The sequence below is a fragment of the Amphiprion ocellaris genome, chromosome 9 (assembly GCF_022539595.1).
Source record: "Amphiprion ocellaris isolate individual 3 ecotype Okinawa chromosome 9, ASM2253959v1, whole genome shotgun sequence".
Taxonomy (NCBI): Eukaryota; Metazoa; Chordata; class Actinopteri; family Pomacentridae; genus Amphiprion; species Amphiprion ocellaris.
In genome coordinates, this window is record NC_072774.1 from 24,445,313 (window position 1) to 24,471,101 (window position 25,789).

At 37.8% G+C, this 25,789-nt stretch overlaps 1 protein-coding gene across 1 annotated transcript in view; it reads left to right on the plus strand.

Annotated features, from left to right (window-relative positions):
* cdkal1 (CDK5 regulatory subunit associated protein 1-like 1) overlaps positions 1–25,789 on the plus strand; it is a 262,057-nt gene that overhangs the window by 195,813 nt on the left and 40,455 nt on the right. Inside the window, exon 12 of the mRNA XM_023276824.3 lies at positions 1,357–1,419. Within this exon, the coding sequence (XP_023132592.2) occupies positions 1,357–1,419 (63 nt within the window). The remainder of the gene's footprint in view (positions 1–1,356; positions 1,420–25,789) is intronic.

The window sequence follows — 25,789 nt, forward strand, 5'->3', positions numbered from 1 at the left end:
AGGGCCGATGATTACAGGATTTTATGGATCAGAAGCGCCTTGAGTGAACAGAGAATGAGCAAGAGACGGCCAGAAACATACCATAGGGAAGGAAAAGAAGTAAAGACGTACACAGATGGAGGGAAGAGAGTTTAGAGCTGTGAGAGGTGCACAGATGAAGGATGGAGACAGAATATCAGAAAAAGTCAAAACTGGACAAGGAGGAAATCACCACCTTCAGACACTTCGATTCTAATACCTTTATTTCACCTTCCCTCTGCCTCTCTGCTATGTTTACTTTGCTTTTCCACGTCTTTGTTCAGTTTTTTGGCATTTCTTTCCTTCTAAGAACACCAGCACAGTCTGTCATGTCATGCTAACTTTTGCAGCTCAGTCCATCTTTGTCCATTTGACACACATATTGTACATATTAAGAAATTTTTTCCCCCCTCCTTTTTGCATTCAAGCATCAAGTTGTATTTGCCTACATCCTGAAGCTGCATATGTCTGTCAAGCTGTAATGAAGCCTGTGTGTGATAGGAGAGCGACTAGGTTGTCTGCTCGCTACGTACAGATCTGGCCTAAGGACACAGAATCATCCCTGTACATACTAACAATGAAAAAGCAAAGGGAGGGAAGAGGAGGGAGAGCAGCATCGAATGCACTCTCCCTTTAGCTAGAGTAGCGTAGACATATATCCTTCCCCTTTAGCCAGACATGGCCTAATCAGCGAGCTAATTAGCGCTCTCTGTAACTGCATCAGCCTCATGTAACTGATTGCATTAACAACTGCCACACATCAAACAGTCATGTCTCACGCTTATGCATCTCATTACACATTAAGGACACGCAAGGTTAAAGCCAGATTTTCACAAGGAAATAAAATGTGGAATATTTTCTGCTACAGTTGCTGAACAAATAAACGAATTCCATGTCTATATATTTAATGGATTACTGGAGGCGTAGTTGTCAGCCATGGCAGTTCATTTCCTTCTGTTCAAGTCTCCCAAAGAGTTAACATGAGTAAAGTTGTACTGTATGTCCATGTTTTTACCATATGTCATGTCTTCTTTCTTTGTGAAGCAAGCAGAGGAGGAGGAGGAAGAATATTCTATATCATGAGGGGAAAAATGAAGACAATTCAGGGAATGTTGGATTTTATGAAATCATTATGCCAAAAAAAAAAATGGAGTTTTGACGGAGAGGTCATTTTTTAGGAAATTCTTGCATTAACTCTTTAACCTGAAGAAAGTGTTTTGATATGATTCTCTGTCTCCAGTTTGTGTTGCTTTTCTTGTCTTTTTTTTGTAGCTGTATGTTTAATGGGTGGTTTTATTAAAACTTAACATTTCTTTTGTCTTTTTTTTTATTTTTTAGAAAAAACAAAGGACAAAAGAGCTCTCACAACTCTTCCACTCTTACAACCCGTACGACCACGAGGTAAGATCTGTCACTGTTAATGGTGTAACTGTATTCAAAATGCATCTTCCGGTATAAACCTCGGTTTTGAAGTCACTCTTCAGTACATTTTTGACTGTAACTATTAAAGCAGTCAAATACTGCATACAGTCTGCAAAAAAGACTTTGAGCTGTTTACTCTTTAGTATGGAAGGAAAAAAATCTAATCAAATCCAAATTTCCATTAAGACAAGTTTAATATATCAATTTAGAATAGTTATTGAAGCCAACAGTACAATTTCAGCAGTAAAAGTTGTGCAAAGCAACACTAAAGGGAGGAGGTATTTTGTTTTGAAAACCTTTATTTGGACTGTCAGTGGACAAAAGCAACTGATGTCTTGGCTTCTACATTTAGTGTGACCACCAACATTGTGGATGTGAGCAGTGAAGTCAAATGAAATCCACTTTATTTATGTAGTTTGTTTACAACAACCTGAATTGACCAAAGTGCTGCATATGTTGGTCTGACAGACAGCAAAATTATGTGCAAAACATCATCAAGACTGGATAAAAATAATAAAATGGAATTGTTCAACTAGATAGCAACTTGTAAAATCAATGTCCAAAGAAAGAAATATTAGGATTATTAAGAGCAGAATAAAGTTGTTGCAGATATGTGTGTCTGGAGGGTTTTTTCTAAAAGTGGCTGTTTTTGGCTGTGCAGTACAGGTGAGTTAACACAAAAAACGTTGTCCTGACACACATTCAGCATCATTCCCTTCCAGAGCAGACGTCTTTATTTGACTTCAGAAGTATTCGCTATAAGTCACCATCGTATTTATGGCCCTGATGGTTTGTTGCCTCTTTGAGATGGACACCTCTTGTCAGCAATCTGACGGATGAGGACGGCTCAAGTGTTTGTTCCTGATTACATTGTGAGTGTGTGTGAGGGAGATTGAACTGTGAGGTCGGAGATAAATCTAATCAGCTGTGTGTGTGCTGCAGTGTTCGTACATTATCAGGTTAACATCTGACAGCAGACTGAACCTGCCACACTTCAGCCACTTATGATGAAGAGACTCTCATGACTGCAGTTTGTGTGTCTGTTGTGTTCTTCTAGAAAGATGACCTTCTGAAAACCCACGACGACAGCTGTCATCACATTTTACTCCCATCCTGTAAAAGATGAATTACACGTTTACATGCAAGAGTGTCGTGAGCTCTTGTGTATGGTTAGAAATACATATATCTCACTTTTTTCCTGTCATAATGTTGGTCCATCAGGCAAACTCTACTTATCCTGAACACACTCATATCATAAAACATTCTGGAAAGCAGTTGGCAGCCTGCTACTGCAGAGTGAAGGCTTTGAACATGTTGGAGTTTGAATCTTGCCTTGCAGGTGTGACGCTGTGTTATTTAGCAAAGCTTTAGCTTAGCCAAGTTTTTTGCAGACTTTATTCCCAGAGCCTGTAGTGCACGGGTTAATGTTACACACTAATTAAAGGGATATGGGAGAGATCACGTTTTCTCTGTGGCAGACATGCATCTCTGCCTCCCACACTCACAAAGTCTCACACAGACGAGCAAAAGTACACTAATAATAGTACACGTGGGACACACATGCACATTAAAGACGATGGTTAACAGGAATTTGAACAAAGTTAGCAGAGTGTCTTGACATTAAATTAACACACTCGTATCTAAATGAGAAACTCTGCTCCATCGCTCAAACCAATATTTTTTTTTGCACCTTTCTTGCTCAGTCGTCTGTTCTTCGTTAATGTTTAAATTGTTTGAGGAGTTAAATTAAGCCACTGAAAAGGTCCTGAAATATTGCATAAAGTCTAAGTCCAAGTCTGGCTAAACCTTCACAAAGAGGCACATGGATCTGATAACAAGTTGTCGCTGCAAACAAAGAGCATCAGTTTCTTAAATCACTCCTGCAATAGAACCTCCTTCTGAAACAGCTGTCTGTGTGCACGTTCATTTTCTGTCAGCTGTAAATTTTGACACTTTTTTTTGTGAGAATAGAGAGCATACAGGGGGTTTCACTCTCCAAAGACAGATGTTGTGTGAAGAACCACTTTAAAGGCACTGTATGGCCTCTGCAGTTCTTAGACAACTTAATTCATTCTGAGCTTGTGCGCAGCGTGAGCTCCTCTGGGAGGAAGCCCATGTCCATTCCAAAGTTAAGGCTAAAGATGAAACATGGCTGCAGTCAGAGCGCCAGTCCTTCTGAGATTCCCTTTTTTTAGGAGACAAACAAGAAAAATCTCTTCAATATTTGTACATCGAGACATCGAGACGAATTTGCTTTGTTGTAAGCAGCTATTTTGCAATTTTAAAAAGCCAAATTACGAGGATAATAACCTTGCAATTGATAAAACAATTGCCCTCTTTTGATATGTCACATTTGTTATTTGTGTGTTTTCAATGCGAGACAAATTTCATAACACTTGGTCGTACACTTGGAGCAGAGGCAAAGAAAGAACCTGTTAAACTTGATGTAGATCTGAAAAAGAGGACAGTGCTCTGTTTTTAATCTTTAGTAGGGTAAAATGCCAGCTAACTTATTGATAAACTTGCCTTTTTTGTGATATTTTGTGAATAAAATATGTCAAAAGTAATCCAGTACTATTACATCCCTGACGTTATCAATGTTTTTAACATGTCAGGTTTCATATAAATCTCCAGAGCAGCTCGACTTACAGCCACATTACTGCAGGTCTTATTCCTTTTCCATAGATTGTGTAAATGTGCAAATAAATCCCCTCACATTACAGACTCGGATAGCCGTGAGATATGATTTAATGATAACAAATCTAATGTCAAGCATGCTTCCTCCCAGATCAAGCACGGTTCTGCCTGTCCTTGCCCGTGTCCATACACTGTGGAAATGTTAAAGCAAATCAGCTTGTATTAAGCCCATATAGCCGTTAGATAGAAATAAATGAAGTCTGATAATGTCCCTCATTTTACAGTAAATTCCCCTGGGTGTCTGGCCTTTCAGCTTACGCTTTATGTAAGGATATTATGTGTTTACCAACATGTGTGTGTGAGGCGGAGATAAAGACGGCGAGTGTGTTCATAGATTTAGATTGAAGGGAGAAATTGGTGTTTTTACAGCCATTGTTGTTAATGCATATCCTCCTATAGGTATGAAAAGGTCATTAATAAAGAGTGAGTTGGGGAGAGGGCGCTGGGTTAGTGCGGCTTTATTGTAGCTGCAGGCTACCAAACCAAATGAAACCATGTTTTTAAATGAACTAATTGTTGTTTTTGTACCGAGCTTGTTTCTTAATCTCCCATGACTAACTCTGAATTATAAATTGGAAAAATGGTGAGCTCAAACGAAAATGGGCTGTCAAAGAGAATACTTTCCTTCCTTTGCTTTCCTTTTATTGTCAGTTTTTCTCTTCCTTTCTCTCACTTTGTCGCCGCATATTAAACAGTGCTGCGTGTTCCTGTGTGATCATATACGTTACATATAGACAGTCATCTGGTGTGTGTATGTTTAAGAGACAGAAGTGTGTACATGAGTGTGTGTTTGTGATGATTAATGCGAGGTATCCTTTAGCCAGATGGTGCTGAACAAGGCCCATCCATCAGCAATGAAAAGACCAGTGGGCAGAAAGCTGGCAGAGCACTTTGTCTAGGGCCAGTGCCCCCACTGGACACACTCACAAACACACACAGACACACAACACATGCGTACACACTCTCTCAGGCTTTCACTGTATAACCCACTGAGCCATACCGGAGCCTCGTGTTTTGCTTTGGAGTCCAGGTTCTTGCTTGTTTTTTCCTGCTTCGGTCCCACATGAGCGGTGGTAGTTCACCCCTGAAAACAAGTCTGCTGTGGTGTTGACATATGCAGGTCTTCAACCTATTATAGTCCCACGACTGAGCTGAAAGGTCAACTAGTTCCGTTTTTACAATTCTAGTGCACAGTTTGTTTCCATATGGATTTCTGAAAACAAAAGCAGGATTGTTAAACAGTAGACATCTTTAAAGGTCCCATATTGTGCCTCTTTTCAGCAAACTAATGAAAGTCTCATATGTGTCCTTCAACTTTTCAGCTCAAAATACTGCGAAGATGGTTTATTTTACTTTGGACTGTATGATGACTTTGTCAGACAACGATATGAAATCGGTAGTTTAGTGGTGCAGTGAAGCATTGTTGAAATAGTCCTTGTTAACATGGAGTCTTAATGGGCTGTCGTTTTGTAACAATTTCACACTTGTTCTATTATCTGACAACCAAAAGAGAAAAATCTGCAAAGAGAACAGTTTTATTGGGAATTAAAATGCATAATGTGTGAGCACAGAGAGAAGGAGAGAAGCTAACAGATGTAAAGAACAAACAGCAGAGTTTAGGTTGAACTGAAGCACAGCAGACAATACAGAAACACAATAACCCACTCAGTAGCTGTTTGTTGGTCTCATATTGGCCTAAAATTTCCATAATCTCTGAATATTCATCTTTACTCACTTGTCTTCGACACAATTAGCAGAACCAGTGTTTGCAACCTTTTTTTCACAGGTAAGATTTAAAGTGCTCCTGGAGATCTGGTCTGTGTTTATCTGTGAGATTTTATTCCTGCAACTTCAGTCTATATCCTGCTCCTCTTACCTGTGTGCTCACTTTAATTATGCCTTTTTGAAGTCCCTGTAGTCGGTGATGCCTGCCTCCCTCTTGTTTGCCTAGGATGACCACATTTTTATTCCCCTGTGCAAATGTGTGTCTGTGTGTGGTTAGAGAAAGCGCATGAACACACTGCACGCATGCAGACGTCTCTCCCTTTGCTGCATCGCTGTGTCATCTGCTGTAAAGTTTTGCTCCCTGGAGTATGTGCCCTTCCAGGTTGAGGTTGTGGCGCTGCCATCATGCTGAAGTCATTGTCAGCAGTGTGTGTGTGTGTGTGTGCGCGAGTGTCCACGCGTTCAGCTGTTTCTGGCAGAGTTAACAGAGCTCACCTCTCAGCACACACTGCCACAGTCTCCTGAGAGCGCACACACATACATTCTCCACGCTGTGTTCAGAGGCCTGAATGACAGGGGTGACAGTTTTCCCTGCGGCAAGAGAGGAGGGACAAGCTGTCAACATGGCCGGCTGCACCTGCCGGCCTCAAAACACTCACAAAGACTGGAAACAGGAAGACGGAATAGAAAAGGAGGTAGAGGTGGCTAAATGAAAGGCTGGTAATGAAAGACTAACAAGGGAAAGGAGGCATTTGTAGAAAATAAAACACTTAATTACACTCAGTAAACTTTCCCCCTTCAGTTACTCTGAACTCCCAGTTTGCCTCATAGAAGTTGACATAATTATCTATCGTTTGAAAAAACAAAAAAAGGTAATTAGTCTCACAATTCTCTCCCTATACACAACAGATCTTTTTTTTCTTATTTTTGTGCATGCTGCTAAACTGAACAATTAGTATTCTTTTTTTTTCTTTTGGCATTTTTAATTACTTTTATTTTTTAGAATGAGTTTTTAAGCCGCTGTTGTTTTGCATTGTTGTGAGAAGCTAACCTCTGTCTTTGTCAGGCTTGACATTTGCTTGCCGTACTTCTTTTCCCTCGTTCCCTGTTAATTAACTGACTATTCAGGGCAAAAAAAAAAAAAAAAAAGAGGGAGTGGAAGAAGGGGAAAAAAACGAGAGAAATATTAGTTATCGTGATTTATGTTTGTGCCACTCTTTCTTGACTGGTCTCCTCGTCCATCTGTCTGATTTTGCTGTCTAATCTGGGAAAGACTTTTATTTTATTTTATTTTTTTGCTTCATCTGATTCAGGTTCTATGTGGCTTTTTTTTTTTTTTTAAAGAATATCTACAATTGGCTTTCATTGCAACAATCTAAGGCTTTAAAGGTATTACAGATTTTCAGTGCTGTTAGTTAGTTAACTTCTGTTGTTAACTGTGATGGACTGATTACACCGGAATAAAAATGTTGTTGTTGTGGTTATTTTTAGGTGTTTATGAAGGACACATTCTGGAGGAAAGCTGCTGTATGCTTTGTTTTTAGAATAATTTGAATCCCTGCCACTGTCTTTATCTTTTCATTGCGGTGTAAATGTGATAAAAGGTGACAGAAATAAAACCAAAACACACAAATGGCTTGTGGAAAGTCTTTTATAGTTTAGCTTTTCAGCAGTTCTTGAACTCACTGATGCATACTGAAAGAACTGATCTTGGTTCATTCTCTGTAGTTGAATCTACGCAGAGAAAGTGGCTGTTTCAAGCTTTTATAGTTGTGTGTCTAAGTTTCTCCGAGGTTACACTGCCAAACCGCTAGTAAGCTGTGGTATTAATATACCATCATGAGGAGTTTCTTTGTATTCTTCAAGAAGCGGTGACTGGAATGGAGCTGATCATGTTGGAGTTAAACCTAATAAATGCTGAACAACTGCCTTTACTATAATTTTTGTAGAACAGACAATAGAGCTGTGACAAAGGAATATGACATAGGCAGAATATTACTAATAGCAATAATAAAAGTTTATTATTTATAGATCACTTTTCCTAACAATCTAACAAAGGAATAAATTAACAAAACACGAGACAGCAGAAAACAGCTATAAAATACATTATGAGCAAGCCAGACACAATTACAATCCATTACATATTACATTTAGTTTCACTTAAACATGATCTTTGCACGTTGTACTACTACCAATCAGGTTCTTTGCATTGCAGGGGTAGATTCAGGTATAAATCGAGCTTCAGGCCATGTTAACACCGTCACCTGTTCTTCCTCCATACTGAATCTCTCTTGAGTCCCCCTTTGTTCTGTGCATTTTCATCAGTTCTGCTATTTCTAATGGTTCCCTACAACCAGTTTAACATCGTCAGCTGCTGGAATCTCTCTTAAATCCAAAATGGATATGAATTGTTCCATAATATTACCAGCTTTCCAGTGCAGCATTTTCTGCCAGAACTTGGGTGCAGTCATTGGTTGTTTTTTTTGTTTTTTATCTTTAGAATGTGATATTATGTGTTACTACTGTGCATTTTTTTCTCTGCAAGTTACTGAATTAAACTGCACACTTTTCTTGGATCTCTAGGTGTTTTTCTCCGGTGTTTTAATTAACAGCAGGTCTGCAGCCTTGCACATATCCAATGAGTGTTGAGAAGACCTTTCTGTGACAAAGTTGGTAGTCAAAAGTGTTGTACAACTCACAGATTCTTCTGTGGCTTTAAGTAGGCTGAGATATGCATAACACCTTACTATACAGGATAATATTACACCTCCTGTTTGATCAAAGGCAATAGAAATGGAACAAAACCTCTTTGTGTGTATGTGTCTACATGTGTGCGTGCACACTGATATTCCACCCACATTGCACGCTGCTTGCCAAATACATGATTTTCCTCTGCTACTTTACAGTAGAGCACTATAGCCATGTATACATGCTCTCAATCTGTCAAGGTTACACAACAAGGACCAGCACAACACATACTCATATACAGTCCTGCAAAAGTACAAAAACACATGTGAACTTCTGTAATTGCATGGTCATTTTGGTGCCAAACATACGTTATATTCCCAGGTTCTTTATTTCACTAACACCACATTAGAGCTACACTGGGTTTGCTCTCGACACACTAACAGAGCATTACTTTTGCCAAATATGACACCTTGCAACTGTTCTTTTTACTGCTGGACATGTGCCTGCACCACACAGGATGAAACTGATGTCGTCACTCAAAAATCAGCTGTTAGGAAATGGCACTGTGACCTTAGATCTGTAAAACAGACAACTCTTTATACATTTTGATCAGAACTTGTAATGCTGAGAGTTGAAGGCTTTGTTCTTAAAAATAAGGTGAATAAAACTTATTAACAGCACACTAAAGGCACCTCACAAGTTCATTTTAATGGCACACAGCGCACTATGTAAAATACATCATATTAATGAAATCATACTGAATTAAAGCTGTCCTCCAAAGATATTTTTTACTTTGTTTTAGATGCTGGACTTTGTTCCTGCATGCAGCACCCACCGAAATCAATGTTTTGGACTCTAAACAAAGGTGGAATGCCTCTGCATATTCAACAACACTACAAATCTCCTGCAGCTGCTCCAGGTGTTGTGAAAGTGACTTAAGAGTGAAAAACAATATGATAAACACCGAGCAGTTTCAACATTAAAATCACTGAGAGGTCAAGTGATGGTTTATCTCATTACAATGCAGCGTTCTGCTAGGAAACCTCACGCTCTGGCATCCATGTTGATTTTACACTGCAGAAACTACTCAGCAGTAGCTGGAGGAACATGACAAAGAGCTCAAAGCATTGGTTAAGCTTTCCAAATTCAGCAAATATCAGTCTGATCGAGCACTTTCCCAGCACCAGACACCACCAGACACTTCAGAAGTCTTGTGTCGATGCCCCGACCTGGTTTAAAATCAGTGTAGTTTAAAATGTAGCCTATTCTTTTTATATTCTTACACCCATAGGAGAAGAGAGAATGTCGAGTGAACAGTTTCTGAAGAAATGCCAAGTTTTTTAAACTAATGAGCTACTATTTGTGATGCAATTACAGCAAAACAAGTGCTGAACCTTAAGAAAACAAATCCACCTGAGCAGCTTCTATTTTGGTCAGACACACCTGTCCAAGCAACTTATAACATCATTATATTTTATGTTGAGTGTTGTTTTGTTCTTTTATTTTTAATTTGTGTGTTTTCTAACTGGTGGAAACTAGAACTTGCTGCTGTTTATCCTTATCACAGTAAGAAAGGTTTCAGCTGAAAACATTAGGAAGAACCTCATCTGAATATTTCTGTCCTGTTTTCATACTTTCAAGGTTATGTAGCAAAAAAGATTGTTGCTGTATATTATCTTAACAGGCTTTAATACAACTGACTAGAATTGGCCAAACAAAAAATTTACATTTTGAAGAAATCTAAGTGGCCATTTGTTCTCATATTAACAAGTCCCAGCAAAAAAAATGCTTTTTCACTGCATCAGTGTAATGTATTTCATTTTCATCTCATTTGAAGAAATCTAAGTGACTCAGTTGGCTATTTTTTATCCTTTAACGTAAAATAGGCAGCTTGTGGCATTTTAGTGAACAGAAGTTTTCAGAAATGACCTGAAAATACTTGATTTTTTTGTGTTACTCTCTCAAGCATTTAGCTATAATTGAATACTTAATTCTTTTTGGGGGGGATTTCTCACTTTATTGCTAGTTACATTTCATGGTAAAATCATTCATTAAAAGCTTCTCTCCTCCTGCTCTATGCAATTTTATGTAATGAGTATTTTGTAATCGCACCATTTCCTCACACTTACTTTATCAACACTTTATTTTTCATTTCATTTTCATTTGCAACATTTTCATTACACGTGCAATGTTTCACTTTCATGCACAACATTTACAGTGTAATGTGAAATATTTCATTTCCGTCCCATTTAAAGAAACCTAAATGGCTCAGTTGGACAATTTTTTCTTCTTTTAACATAAAATGCCAACAAAATATCAGCTTTTTCACTCCGTCTCTCTCCCTCTCTGACCCGTCCACCACCCCCACCTCCTCTCTGAAAGGGACACACAAAAAAAAAAAAAAGGGACACAGTGTGTCTCGCAGTGGCTTGTTGATTGCTTCCATTTGTTGGGCTAAAGGCATCATGCCTGTGTTTTTCCACTCGGCAGGTACACACAGACACACACACAGACACACACACACACACACACACACACACACACACACACACACACACACACACACACACACACACACTTCCATACATGAGGCCACAGCAGCAGGCCGGAGGAAACCAGGGTTTGCAGCTACTTCAGCATAATATGTGAGTGACATCTGAATGGAGGGGAGGCAGAGAGAAAGGAGGCAGGGGGATGAATGAAGGAGGGCTGTCAGGGCTTGTGCTGCTAAATGGTTTCCTAGACAGGAGTGTGAATGCTTTCTGATTCAGTCAATAGGCCTCCATTCAGCCAGGCTCGTTTGAAAAGGTATGTGTGTTTTATTGTTGATGAGTGTGTGTTCTTTCCTCTCTATTCTGCAGCTGCTCGGCTGCAAAAGTGGATCGTCTCTTCTTTAAAACCAGTCAAAAATATACAATAAAGTATGCAAACCTTTCCTGTACCTGAAGTATTAAAATACCTACTGCTTATTGTGACTTGTCTTTTAATGATATGTCCAACATTAGGCAGTGTTCAGTGATAAAACACACTGCAGCACCAGACAGTATTAAGTAGGTTTTCTGTTGTGTCATTTTAGTGCACAGAGGTTTTCAGAAAATGCTTGTTTTTTTTTTGTCTTTGACAAATGAATACTAATACTCTTTTTTGTTTGTTTGTTTTTTCACTCCACTGATAGTCAGATTTCCAGAAAGCTCAAAGTCATTCATTAGAAGCTTCTGTTCTTCTATTCTTTGCAGTTTTGTATAACAAGCATTTTATAATAACACATTTTCTGTGCATCTACCTGTCCTCCTTTATCAACACTTAATTATTATGTCATCTACATTTAATTTTTATTTCACATTTTAGTCACATTTGCAACATTTCATTTTTACTTAAATTTTTCAGGTGGGACATTTCATTTTAATATGTGATATTACTAATTACATCAGTAACACTGCCAGTATTACTTTTTTAAATGTTCTGTTCTACCCTTATTTTAGCTACTTATTCTGTTTCAATAATGTATGTCTTATAGCTTTTCTACTTTTTATTCATTGCATTTATTGTGTTATGTCATTTAGTTTTTTGAGTGAAAATTAGGACAAGTGTTTCCTTTTAGATAAAGTTTTATCTTATTCTATCTTATTGTGAGTACTTCCCCTATTGGCTGCATCGTTAACAAAGGCTCTTCCTTAATGAGAAACCTTCTGTAGTGAATTAAGCCTCATTGCATCTTCACAACTTATCACAGTTGATCTCTAAACACGTCTTTCCAAACTGTCCACGTATGTACTAAATACATTCCAGGAGTTTTCTCAGTGTTTGACCAACTTTCCTCTATATGAGTGAACAGATGTTAGAACACACGTGTTTTATGTATGCATGTATGCAGTCGTGTTGTTTCTGCCTGATTGCTTAACACAGCCTGTCATTAGAAATATCTGAAGCCTCCATCAAAGTAACCCACTACAATCTATATGGAAATTCAGATGCATGGCTGCAGCTTTTCCATCTTCACTCTCCTGTTGTTTACGAGCCCACATTCGGTCTAAGCTACTCAATCCGGCTAAGTAAAGCCGAGATGGTTATTAGTTACCACGCAGACAAAAACACCTAGACAGAGGGAGGGATACAGCTACAGAAACGAATACCTGGATCTTATTTAGTGTGTGAATTTCCCGTGGTTGTTTAATTCGCTCCTCTAGCACCTTAAATCTGAGCTTATCGCCGTGCTACACATTCAGTCGTGGACACTTTGTCAAGAGAGAGGACCAACTCAGCCAATCTCTGCAAACAGTAAATACGAGCTGCACAAGTTCCTTTGTTGGCTACTTTATCTTCTTATTTCACCGGCTGTGCAGAGCTTATCTTCCATTGTAAATTACATGTTAACACCGTTTAAAATCTTGCATTTGCTTATTGATTTTGCTAGCTAGTTGAAGGGCTTTTATCTTGAGCGATGCATGTTTACAGGTTATCCACTTGTCCCACAAAACTTAAAAAGAATCTTCCATTATTTTGGCAGTCGCTGTTATCTGAAGACCGTAGTATTCTTTAAATGTTTAATCTTCAGTGGTACAATGTACTTAATGTTTCTTTTTGTCTTGAAAACTGGTATTTTCAATCATGTTTTCTATTTGAATAAGTCAGTTTTTTTTATTAAATTTGTCTTGTAATCAATCAGAGTCCCCATGTATAAAAGCTAAATTCAGTTTCTTAAATATATTTTTACAAAGAAACTCTCCATTTTGCCACTGACATTTTATGAATTGTTAAACAGAATACTGTTGTTCTTCCCAAGATAAAGAGATTTAGTATACTAAATTATCTTTTCATAAATGTGGAAAATAAACAGAAGGTAACAGCATCAGTTGGGCTTTTGAGTCTACATCTGCCTTCTATCTATTAAATCATCCGAAATACTAATGCACAAATGTCACCTCAGAAAAACTAACATGGTGACTATTTGCATATTGTGTGTTTACATGCATACTGGTTAACAGTCAGAAGGTACAGCAGAAATTCTGCCTATTAATTTTGAAAAAAAAAGAATATTGCAATTTTATTTTTCATTTAAACTCTCTGAACCCTAAACAGACTTGTTTTTTGCTCATTTTCTCATTTCTTGCTGCAGTATAAAGTTCTACACCTTGATGGAAACAGTGCAGCATGGTTACAGGTAGACAGAACATTAATACATGAATCCATAAAACCATAAAAAAATCATTAAAAAAACAAAACAAAAATACAACAGTTGTATTTATTTATTTCACAAACAGTTTCAAACATGGAATCAACGTGTACAATATTTTCAAAATCCCCACAGTTCATAAACCAATATTGGGGAAAGAAAAAAAATGTCAATATTTCATTTGTTTCCTTACTTTTCCTCTGTCTGCTCCATGGAAGCACAACCTGCAGTTCAGGCAAAAATGTCCCGATTTTTATCATGTTGACTGTTGAATGCGACTGAGTCAGTCATGACTTCACAGTCTGCACAATGGCTGCAGAATTTTTACGTTTTTACCAATTTATTCTACTGTAAACACTTTATTTTTGGTGAATTTTTAAATGAGGCATGTAGAATAAAATGATTTGGATCAAATATCATAATTTTAAGCTTAGTTCCGGATTATTCCTGATAGAACTGCACCTCACACATTTTTAGCTCATACAGTCGGAAATGTGAAAATGCAACTGATAAATGCTGTAATATTGTTTTTTTGTTTTGTTTATTTAAATAACATGCCTTTTAAATCCACTGGTGGGTTTTAGGGTTCGGAGGGTTAAACCAACATCAACCAGCTTTCATGACTAATTGACAAATACTGAAATCAACACTGCTGAAAATTCAAATTTTTGCTTTCAGCACTTTTATGTTTGCTTTTATTGCTAAAATAATATGTCAAATATTGGAGAGACACTGGAAATGACCAGATGAAAGGAGCAGTTTAATATTTCATGTAGACACTTTGCCTGCCTCTGCTTTCTACTGTCCACATGAACACAGACTTGGAGAATAGTCACTTTACACTCAGGACATGCACATGTTTTAAACCCGACCCTGTAAATGAGCTGTGTGTATAGTGCAGCATCGCTACTGTACGGCTCTTATTCTCAGAACTGAGTTGGAGAAACTGGGGCACAGCAGGGGGGATAAGTGATACATTAACTGACTGCAGGCATTGTGTCTGTGTGGGTGTGTAAGCAAGACAGAATTTACTGTCTAAATGAAGACAGTTAAAAATAGTCACAGCGAGTGTGTTTATTGTGCTCTTTGCCTTATGTTCTTTGTATGTGTTCATGTGACAAGGATTATTCCCAAGCTGTCATATTTTGACATATTTGAAACCTTATAAATTATTTATTTTTATCCAGAATAGTTTTTTCCCCACTACATTCTGAGCATCACAAGTTATTTTTTTCAGTAGTTTTCTGTATATTTCACGGGATCATCATTTGAGGCTAATTTCACCATAATATCATTGTTCTGCAGATGGATTCAGGCCAGAGATCTGTTTCAAATCTTCCCTAAACCTTTCTAGTCGTCTCACAGGCCATTTTCTGTTCTTTAATGTTTTAAATTACTGTCAGATTTGTGCTTTGATTGCTGTCAGGTCAGTTTCAGCTTATAAACCATTATGATGTAATCATTCTGAAACAGAGAATTTAAGCTGCTTCTCTCCCTCGTCACAATGAAAAACGCATCACTGCCAGAAAATTTCAGTGCCCCAGTTACATTGACACAGCTGCAGAACTATAAATCTGCAGCAGACATCTAATCAATAATCCAGCTTTATGTGTAAACCACAGCATTTAGGCACCAACATAAAACTGAACTGGAGGTTAAAATAACACAATGGCCCCTTTGGTTGGAAATCAATCAGACATGTATTGTTGAGTTTAAGAGAGTTTGATTATGATTAATACTTTGGATCAATATTTTTGTGTTTTTTTAGTTTATTTTCACTACTAAGCCTTAAAACTATTGGTGATTGATTGTTTCTGGGCTCGTATTCATTCATAGTGTCAGAATTTAGCCTCAAATTTATTTATTTTTTCATTTACTTGCAGTGTTTTGATACTAACAGCTTTTTTTCTCCTTGAGGATGTTCAGCATTTTGTTTTTCTCTCTATATTCAGCCCGACATCATTACTCACTGCGCTCTGAAAACAATCAGGACAGCTTCGGACAATGAAGGAAAGAATCACTTAAAGAAAAGCGAAACCTTTCACATACTGAAGAGGGGAAAGTGGCACAAAAGAACAAAAGCAAACACCTCAGGAAAAAAAACACTGAACTGAATATTTATGGGACTGAACAGGAGAAAAGAAAACAAAGAGCATTTTCAGCAGCTTTGACACCTATTCTATTTGTGGTCCTGTTTTCATTTTTCTTCATAATATTTGGTGCAGTCGTCTCTCAATGTGTTGTATATAGATTAGTGTGTTTGCTGAAGGCCTGTTAATTGGCTGTTTGGGGCTAATAAATAGCTGTAATTAACAGGTCTGGGTGAGATAGGGATATAAAATCTGTGGCAAGGCAGCTACAGGAAAACAATGAACCACAATAAGGCAGCTTCACCTGGAACTTCTGTCCATTGGGAAATTCAGATTAAATGAGCAGCAAGATGAGTCTTATTGGGACCAATAAAATGTTCTTTTTGAAGCTGAATTCCATGCATGCTCATTAAAGACACTCCTAATGATAGCACCAATGAGAGGCCTTAAATTTGAAATATTACCTTATCAGATTTATTAGTTGACATTTTTTCCAATAATTCTGAGTTCATTAAAGGTTTCATATTGTGCCACGTTTCAGCAAATTAATGAAAGTCTCAGAATGTGTCTGTTTAACTATAAAATCCCTCGTTTTAGCCCTGATCTAACAGGGCTGTTTCAGTGTTCAGTTGAGCTGCTGCTGGCCACACCCCTTTCAGGAAGAAGACTCTCTCTGCATCTGTGATTAACAACATATGTGCAACTAGGACTTTTAATCTATTTCTTTCTACATGATGATTTTACGTGAAAAATTCACCGAATTCAATGCACACCCAGTCATTGTTTTTCCTTGTGTTTCTGATTAGTTCAAAATCAGTAGCTTCTCTTTGGGAAATGGCTCTGAAGTGACTGCCGGTTAACATGTAGCATTAAAGGGCTACATCAGTTTCAGTCATTATTTTATACTTGATCCATTGTCTGCAAAATATGCTGATGAGGATAGTTTTATTGGGAAAATGAGTGTTAAAAAATGCAGTATGTGTGAGCACAGAAATCAGGAGAGACGCTAAAGAATAGAAACACTTGCCAAGCTTAGGTTGCACTGAAGCATAACAGGTGACACGAAAACACAGTAACACACCCGGTCCTTGTTTAATGGCTTCAAATTGAGCTTGAAGTTTCCACCATCTCCCCCTTAGTGTTGGACTATCCAGATTGCTCAGATGTGTGTGCATACGATCAAAGCTAATGGTAACATTAGCCACAGCGTGCCAACAATAAGGATTTTCTTATTGTTGTCATCAGTAATAAATGTAGTCCACTTCAGTTCTTCAGATGCTGGAGTGCATGAAGGCTCTTGTGTTCACTCTTACAACCAGCAGCAGAACATTTGGTGTGTTTTGCTTCTGACTGAGACATTTTAGAATTAACAGGATTAGCTTTAGAGAGTAAATAAACGTGACGGACTAAGAAGCAGCTGCTTTTTTAGAATAAATCACTTCACAGTAGGGATGATTATGCAAAGCTTGCCTGAGGTAGCTATTGTTTAATGAACTGCTACGTAGCAGCTCAGTACAAACTTATAACGCTGGTAGACTAACTAGCTGTGAGAGGATGTACGAATGGCAGAAGTAGGCATCATCTGATCTTAACAGCTTTTACTTTACTCCTCTCAGTTTATAACAACCATAAAAAAATATTAAAATGGATTTTCACCTTTAACAAGTTGTGTTTTGGTGGAATCCACCTAAAATCAGTCCACCCACATTATTCATGCAAATTTCATCATTAGAAATCATAACATATTCCTTTAAGCAGATCATTTTGTGCAACCTGTCTGTTGCTTTTTGTCTGTTTCTGTTGGTTTTAGCTTGTTTATTTCATTTGGTTTGCTGTAATTGTGTCACAGTTATAGTGTAGAATTGCATCACTGTGCTGCAGTAAAAAGCATAAGCTCTGGCCAACATTTAATGTGTTGAAGATGTGAAGACGCTTGCTGCAGTGACAAACGCTCCGGTGAAAGCAGACAAAGGAAATAGATTTTGTTGTGTGAAGCAGATGCGCCTATCAACCTTCTTCTCTTTTCACCTTGAAGTCTCCACATGTTTGATGTTGGGATGGAAAGATTTTGTCTGCTGTGTCAACTGACTGAAAAGCTTGAGTTGGACTTTCTCTTGCTCTTTCTCGTCTGTCATCTCTGCTAGTTTACCATTTAGTGCGATCTCATCTTTTCCTTGTTCGGCTCATCATCTGTTCTTACTTTCTTCGCCCTTGACTGTGGCTCGTCTGTTGATACGTGAGAGCCCAGACTTGTTGAAGCGAGGTATGGCTGTTTGAAGTTCTGCCAGTTAAAAAGTGGACTTTAAGCCCATTAAAGAGGGGTAAAAAGCACCAGGGATTTTCTCTTTCTTTTGACTGCAGCAGCTGATTTTTTTTTTTTTTTCATTCATGCTTCTATGACATGCCGGCAAAAAAAGCAAATAGAAGGTGAATGGGTGCAGGTGAGGCTCAAACGGTTGTCACACCCACTCATGAGGCACACCCCAGTAAAAGTGCTATTATAATAAGAGTAATTATCTGATCGTAATTCTACTGAAATAAATAACGGCGGTTTGTGTCCTGGACTGATTTCTTTTGATTGTATGCTTTCACCACAAAGCTATAGGAGTGAAAGTGGTGGTGGAGGGTTGAACTCTATAACTGCATAAAATAGATAGAATTCCTTTGTTGTCATTAGCAGCAATCGAGTCAGTGCATTTACACAGACATATTTAAAAGTACAATAAGAAATATGGAAAAGAAGTATGAAAAAAAGTATGCACAATTGTATCTGTGAAAACAGTGGTCTAGCTTATTATTTTAAATAGTTTATTTAGTGTATTTGATATAAAAACAGTAACTGATGTTGCTCTTCTGGATGTTGCACGTTGCTGAACATAAATGAAAAAATAATGGCTTAAAGAAGAGCAAACACGACATACAAGGGGCAGCTGTATGTAAACTTGCAGTTTCGGTGAATAAATGAAGAGGTGCTTAAGGTAATATCAAAAAGATAATTGTTATAAGTTACCACTGTTCATTGTGGGTAATAATTATTGGAAAAACGTTGATCATGACATGTAGAGAACTGATATTCCACTTTTTTTGACACCACATAAACTGAATTAATCAAATTAAAGCATTTTAAAATAAACTTTTCATTTAGAGAAAATGTTAAACCATTTTGTAGGGGATCGACTATATAACTATAATTTCTTCAACATTTTGCTTCCAAAGGTTACGCTGACTACCTAATTAGCATTTAACATACATTTACATAATTTGCATAGATCAGCTATCAGAAGCATCTTTCTTATTTTGCTGCGTTTCTCCGAGTCACATGTATCTGTCTTATTGTTAAAATCAGCGTTTGAAGGAAGAGCTGTACCCTGAGGGCCTGTCAGCCGCCGTGATGACATGAAGCTTCTGTTGAAAGAAAGCAGGAAGATCAAATGCTTTAATGGCCACCTGTGTGTATGAGTCTGTGCATGTGTTCCACTTATTCAGCTCGCTCTCTTATTTGAAGTCTCTTCAAGTGATGGATTGTAGTGTTTTATTTCCATAATGTATTGAACATATAATGTAAGTTCGCCATGCTTCACTTTTCTGGTTACATCAGAAGTAGAAATTTAATTTGGAAGATGGAACATAGATGCGCTACATTTGAACAGTGAAGGTTTATTTTATTTTTCATGCTGCTGAGCAGTGAACTCTGCATTTACATTTGGCATTAGTGCAGCCAATTTTGTAATGCAGATCGAAATGAATATGTATCTGCTTTTACAGGCACAATATTGACATTCTGTCAAGAAATGAATCAATTTTAGCTCCTTTAAAGCTCTTGTAAAGTTTCAGAAATGGAGTAACCAGGTACGTTAACTCAGAGAATTTGCTGATCAGTTCAGATGAAAAAAAAAGACAAACAGATCGTTTTCTAGATTGTCATTTCTGACCTAATTTTACAAAAAAAAGTAGAGACGTGCAGAAAAAGACTGTTTCCTCCTTCCTTTCATCTTGTAATAAATAGACAGTTATAAACAGAGAATATTGAGTCAGATGGAGGCTTTTCCTTTCATCTCTAGAATAGTATCAAACAGTATATTGTGTACATTCAGAGAAGATTAAATTATGTTTTGCTCTAACAGGTTTTCCTAAAGCCACAATCCCGCAGCTTATGGTTGGAACTTATTACGCTCCAGTGACATCTTCTTGACCCTGTATGTGCTGTAGCTGTAACACTGCTGTCTTTATGTTGGTTATTCTCCTGGTATACATACTATTCCTGAATATAATTAGCTTGTATTTACACATACAGTAACTGTATAGCTAAAGATGTGCATTCTCTCTGACTTTCTCTTTTTAATTAGTATTTTTTCAAGAGAAAAAGAAAAAAAAAGATGTAAAGTTGAGGGAGAAAAGTATTTACCTCAATGTGCTTTATTGGTATCAGTATCAAATGTTTCATTCCCATACATTTGGTAGTAGACAGTAGGAAGATCTTGCACCTTCTAATAGATTTTGTAGGCTGTTATCATCCTGTTTAATGGCCCTTGAGGTGTGATTTTGCTCTTACAAGCAGGATCAAAAGTTTGCATTTGGAGATTTGAGGAGATAAATTAGCAGATTTAGTGTTAGACTTTCATGTTCACTCACTGTTTTGGTGTTTACTTGCATTTTTTGTTTGCGTTTTGTTAAGTTTGGCAAAGTTTGTTCACCAAAGCTAAGTTTTTTAGGGTTTTGGGTTAAAATACACCTCATTACTATCGTTTACAGTTGGGTACAGAGCTCCATTTTGTGCATTTCCTGACTCAACCAAGGATTTTTTTTTCCAAATGATGTGAATTTTGTCATCTCACAGGACCTTCGTATGAACATCCATGTGCGGCTTAAAGTACAATAGCGCGCAAACTCTAAGAATATCACAGGAACTGCAGCCTTTGGAATGAATGATGCTTTGTGTTTCCCCTGTTGAATAAGAATCTGTGAAATTCATGTTCTTGAAGAGTAAATCACCTTAATCTTACTACAGAAAGCCTGGGGAGCATGTAAATGTTTAAATTGCCGTATAAAGAAAGGTTTAGTTTGAGGAGAGGAACCCTAAAATACATCGATATTTTACTTTACTTCTCATGAATGCAGGAGAGTCTTCCAAGTGGACTCTTGTGTACTTGAAAAGTAGTAAATTAACAAAAACTATGCATCTGTAGACAAAAATCAAGAATTTGCATACACATATTGACATAAAAATAAGAGGTTTGAGTTAGCAGGGTTACACTATGCTATGATGAGATGATCAGCGTTGATATCAGTCCTTTAATGGGCTGGTAACATCCAAATCAGGTGATACAGACCTGTGTGAGAAGCTCATAGATGGAAGAATAAAAACAAAAACAAGGGCGAGACAGAAATTAGCGGAGGGCCGACCAGTTCCAGTCATCTCCTCATGCAGAAGTGATGTTCAGCCTCGAGCTCCGTCCTTTCCAGGAACTGCAACATAAACAAAATTAAGTCAAAGTGTCCCTGCAGCTCTTTGCATATCTGGAGATGTACGTGCATCCTTTGCTTTATGGGATTTTTCTTCCTGTGTCTTCAGCTTTGTGTGTGCGTCGCCGTGGTGTTTGTGTATCCAACGTGGCTCTGATGGAAATTCATGTCTCTCCGGCTGCATGTGTGTGAGTATTTAGTGCATTCTGACTGCTGTACTCTCAGGCAGTGTGTGTGTGTACAAGTCACTGCAAGGCCACATTATAATTACATTGTTTGGAGAGGATTTTTTCATCAGGACAACACATGTAGTGACAACAAGGCCCCGGGCTAAAGCTGAGCTAAGACAAAACCGGTGCGTTCAAGTCCCCTTTTGGCAGCAGCAGTATAGACTATAGGATAACCCTCTGATAACTGGAACCTTTAACGCTGCTGGCTTCAGCTGTCTGTGAATGCAGGCAAGTATTAAGGACGGAGGCTATTTTTTACTAACTGTCGGGTGAATTGTCTGTTGAGTTTGGCTTTTGTTGCTTGATAGATAATGTAAATTTCCTTTGCTATTCGCAGAGGCAATAACTGAGCTTTGGGGCTTTTATTGACCCCAGTTTGTGCGTTCTGCATAGCATAGCATATAAAACAAGCTTAGTTTGCTGTGAATTCATTGACAGCCAGTGCTTAATGCTTTTATTGATGATGTTTACCTCGATTATTTAATGCGTGATGTATGTAACTGCACCACAGATTTCACAGTTGCTGCTTTATTGGTGAACTGCCATTGAACTTTCAGAAAAACTTTTGTGTTCTGTTTATATATTGTTGATTTACAATATGCTGATTACTTTTTGTAGCTTTTAAGATCTATGTGTGTAATACTTATAGTGCTATATCTGGTCATGCATCTCTATGGCTTACATATTTGTAGTTTATTGCATTCTTATGGTGAAATTGCTGCGGACAAGTGTTTTCTGATTTATTCTGTTTCTTTCAGTTTGGCTTTTTGTGTACATTATGTGATCATCAGTGTTAACAGTTTCTCAATATTCTCTGGAAAATGTGTTTTTTAAAATACCTTCTTACTTTTTGCCTTACGCTAAAATTATGCCTTACAGACTCTACTGGAGAGTCTATATATATATATAGTCTTTATATTCGCATGCTTTTTATTGTTTGGTCCCGGACTTCAGAAAAAGTCAAAAGTCATTCAGCTGCTGTACTGGCTGGCTCAGAAACAACGTGATATGATAGCTTATTTCATGAGTAAATAACACTTTGCAGAGCGTTGCATGAAAAGCCTCGGGCCTTTATTGAGGACACAAGTTGTTTACGTATCTAATGTACCATATATGAAAGAATAACCTCTGCTGGTGAGTATGGATCGAACTGAGAACTATGTGGAGGACTTCTGGAGGACGCAGGCCAGTTTATTAATCTAATGTAGTATGGAGCCATTTTCACTTGCTTTGACCTGCTTATGGCTAAATGCCTGTTGACATTAGAGCAGTGCAGCGTGTTCCCATTAGCAGGATAGTATATGGAGTTAGCAGAACCGCCACAGGATTTTATTGGGCGCATAGGCTTGTTTATGTAACTAGAGTACCACAGGCTAAAATGCCACTTGATGTGTTTTCTAATTTTTTTCCCTCCTCACACATGTGAATAAAAGCAAGGATGGATTTGTTGAGATGGACAAGGTCACAGCCGCCTCTCAGAGCATTAAAAGGTCATTAAAAGGTATGATGTTGTTTCAAACAGAGCAGTGAAAGTCAGTCATGCAGAGTTACTTTTGTGATCAAGATTTTTTTTTTTTTTATTACATCTTGCTATCCACAGCACGACAGTAGCTTTTATTCCAAACAGCATTCCTTGTGTTCTGGAGTGTCTCTGTCACCTTGATGCTGTTGTTAAAAGCCCTTGTTTTATCATTGTACTGAACTATAGCCTGTACTCGTTGTGGGTTTTACTCTCTGCTTTCAGCAGTTTCACAGATAATAGAGTAACTTTTATACATTTATTGAGAATCTTTCTTTTCATTCCTTAAAATTGATGGTCAATGCTAAACAGCTTTTATTAAAGCCAATATTAATGGTCGTTCACCCACTAAGACAACTTAAAATGAAGAATTTAGCCAGAGTCACAGACATTCATCATGAAAACAAAACTTTCTTCATAGAAAATATTTTTGAGAATTGCCGTACCACTTGTACAAGTTACATACCATGCATCCTTACGTATGCAGTTTAACCATGACTGAAAGTAGCTTAATTTATTAGTACATCAAAGAATAGCAAAATGACCTATGTTATGACATGAAAAATAGAAATGGTTTCTAGGCATTTTTCTTTTCCAAAAATGCTCAAATTCATGTGTTCCTGTGTTTGTTCTGCTGCAGAGTGAATTTGTTTTCCTACATCTGTATTTGTGAATTTGGGTTTGTGCTGCGTTAAGAAGTTCCAGCAGCTGCTCTGTGTACAAATTAACAGAGATCTCTTTGCCAAGCACTGAGGTGTGTGTGTGTGTGTGTGTGTGTGTGTGTGTGTGTGTGTGTGTGTGTGTGTGTGTGTTGGTGATGACTATAGAGGGTTTAATTTTGGATGAACATTCAAATCCTACTCAATTCCCAGTCGTGTGGCTTGTCACACACGTGAACACACAGACAAACACGCACAACGCTGGCCATTTGATAGCTCTGCCACTCAGCCATATGCCACCCAAGGGCCTGGCATCTGCTGGAACACAGCAACAAGAGACTCACAGCGAAGTAATCACTTTTTCCTGCATTGCGCACTAATACATTTGCATATGCATTCACACACACACACACACACACACACACACAGAAAAAAAACACAATCTGTGCAGCAGTTCTTCTTTACCTACTATTTGAGCAGCTCATTCACTGGATTTAAACAGTAGATTTAGAAACAAGTCACCAAGACAGCATCTCTGGGCCCATCGTTTGCAACATCAGTTCCTCAAAAATGCATTTTCAGGGAACCAAATTCATGGCAGAAGTCATGCATATAAAGCTAAACATGCAGAGTCACATTTATAACTGTACACACAAAGACACTGGCTGGTTTCATGCATATTCAATTTATTCTAAAGCATCTAAGATTGGTCCCTCATTTGCATTTGTGCCATTAGCCCACAGTCAGAACTGGCTCAGCTTTGTATCTACACACCATTTGCACTTACATGTGTGAAATTATATCCTGTATCTCTGCTGGAAAATTCAGATTTATTCGTTTACTGCCTTTTTCATAAATACTATAATATTGATTATTATATGCCATTTTCAGTACTTTCTGCTGCTGTTAGATGACAGGTCTCAAATACTTGAGCTGTAATAATAAAAAGACACATTGCAACAGGCTTGATATGTTTGTCTGAAGTGGTTTAATAGGTGCAGTAAGCAGCAGAGCATGTTTATTTTATCGACCTTGCATAAAGCTGAGGGATCAAGCTTTTTGTCTGTCTGTTGGTCTGAATGGCACAGCTGTGAGCGAGCAGACTAGCCTCTTAAAGCTCTGTCTGATTGCTACTTGCTCCCTTTGATTAATGCTCATTACGTCTTAGTGTGTGTGTGCGTGCGTGCATGTGTGTGTGTGTGCTCGGTATCAACCTGACTCCCTCTGCCATAAATCAATCAACACCATTGAAGTGCTAATATTCCCCCCTTTGTGAGCCATTTTACGTATTCAAGCCCCATCTCTCTGAAGCCAGACTGACTTTTACTGATGAGGACTTTCACTCGTCTGTTCTGATTACTTTTGCCATTAGTTGATTAATTGATTAGATAATCAACTGAAAAAGAAATAACTCTTTCGATAATCAGATACTCTTTTTTTCCCACTTATGAGAATCTTATGCTTTTCTTTGGCCAGCGTTTCCATATAATTGTTGCTAAAACTTGCTGAAAGTATAAAAAAGAAAATGAGACTTTGGCCTGTTTCCTTTTACAGCTGTGAAGCAAATGTACTTGGCTGTTTTATGTCATCTGAAGATGGTGATAAAAACTGTGTTCCACATTACTGTGATCACCGAAGTAGAAGAAGCTTGAAGCAAAGCAAGTTTGATAACTGCTACAAAGCTTTTAAAGATGATGTACAGGAGTGAAAATGGAGAAATATCTTCACGGATTGTTTTTAGTCGCTAAAACTGTGTGTGTTCTTTAAATGTTAGCTGATGTTAGACATGTTTTTAATGCTGTCCAGAGGCAAAGACAATAAAAAGAAATGTCAATTGTTTTTGTATACTTATACTACACATTTTACATTGTCTGAATTGGTGTGCTGTCTTGGCCAGGTCTCCCTCGGAAAAGAGATTTTTAATCTCAAGGGACTTCCTGATAAAATAAAGGTTAAATAAAATAGAATAAAAAGGAAGCTAAATCTTCACTCGAGGATAAGGGTGTATCACTCCGCAAAGGTACAGTTCAGTATGTATATCAGTTTTAAGCTTATGGTTTATACATTTTTGGTCCAGCGGAAAGAAAACATACATAAGAATTACA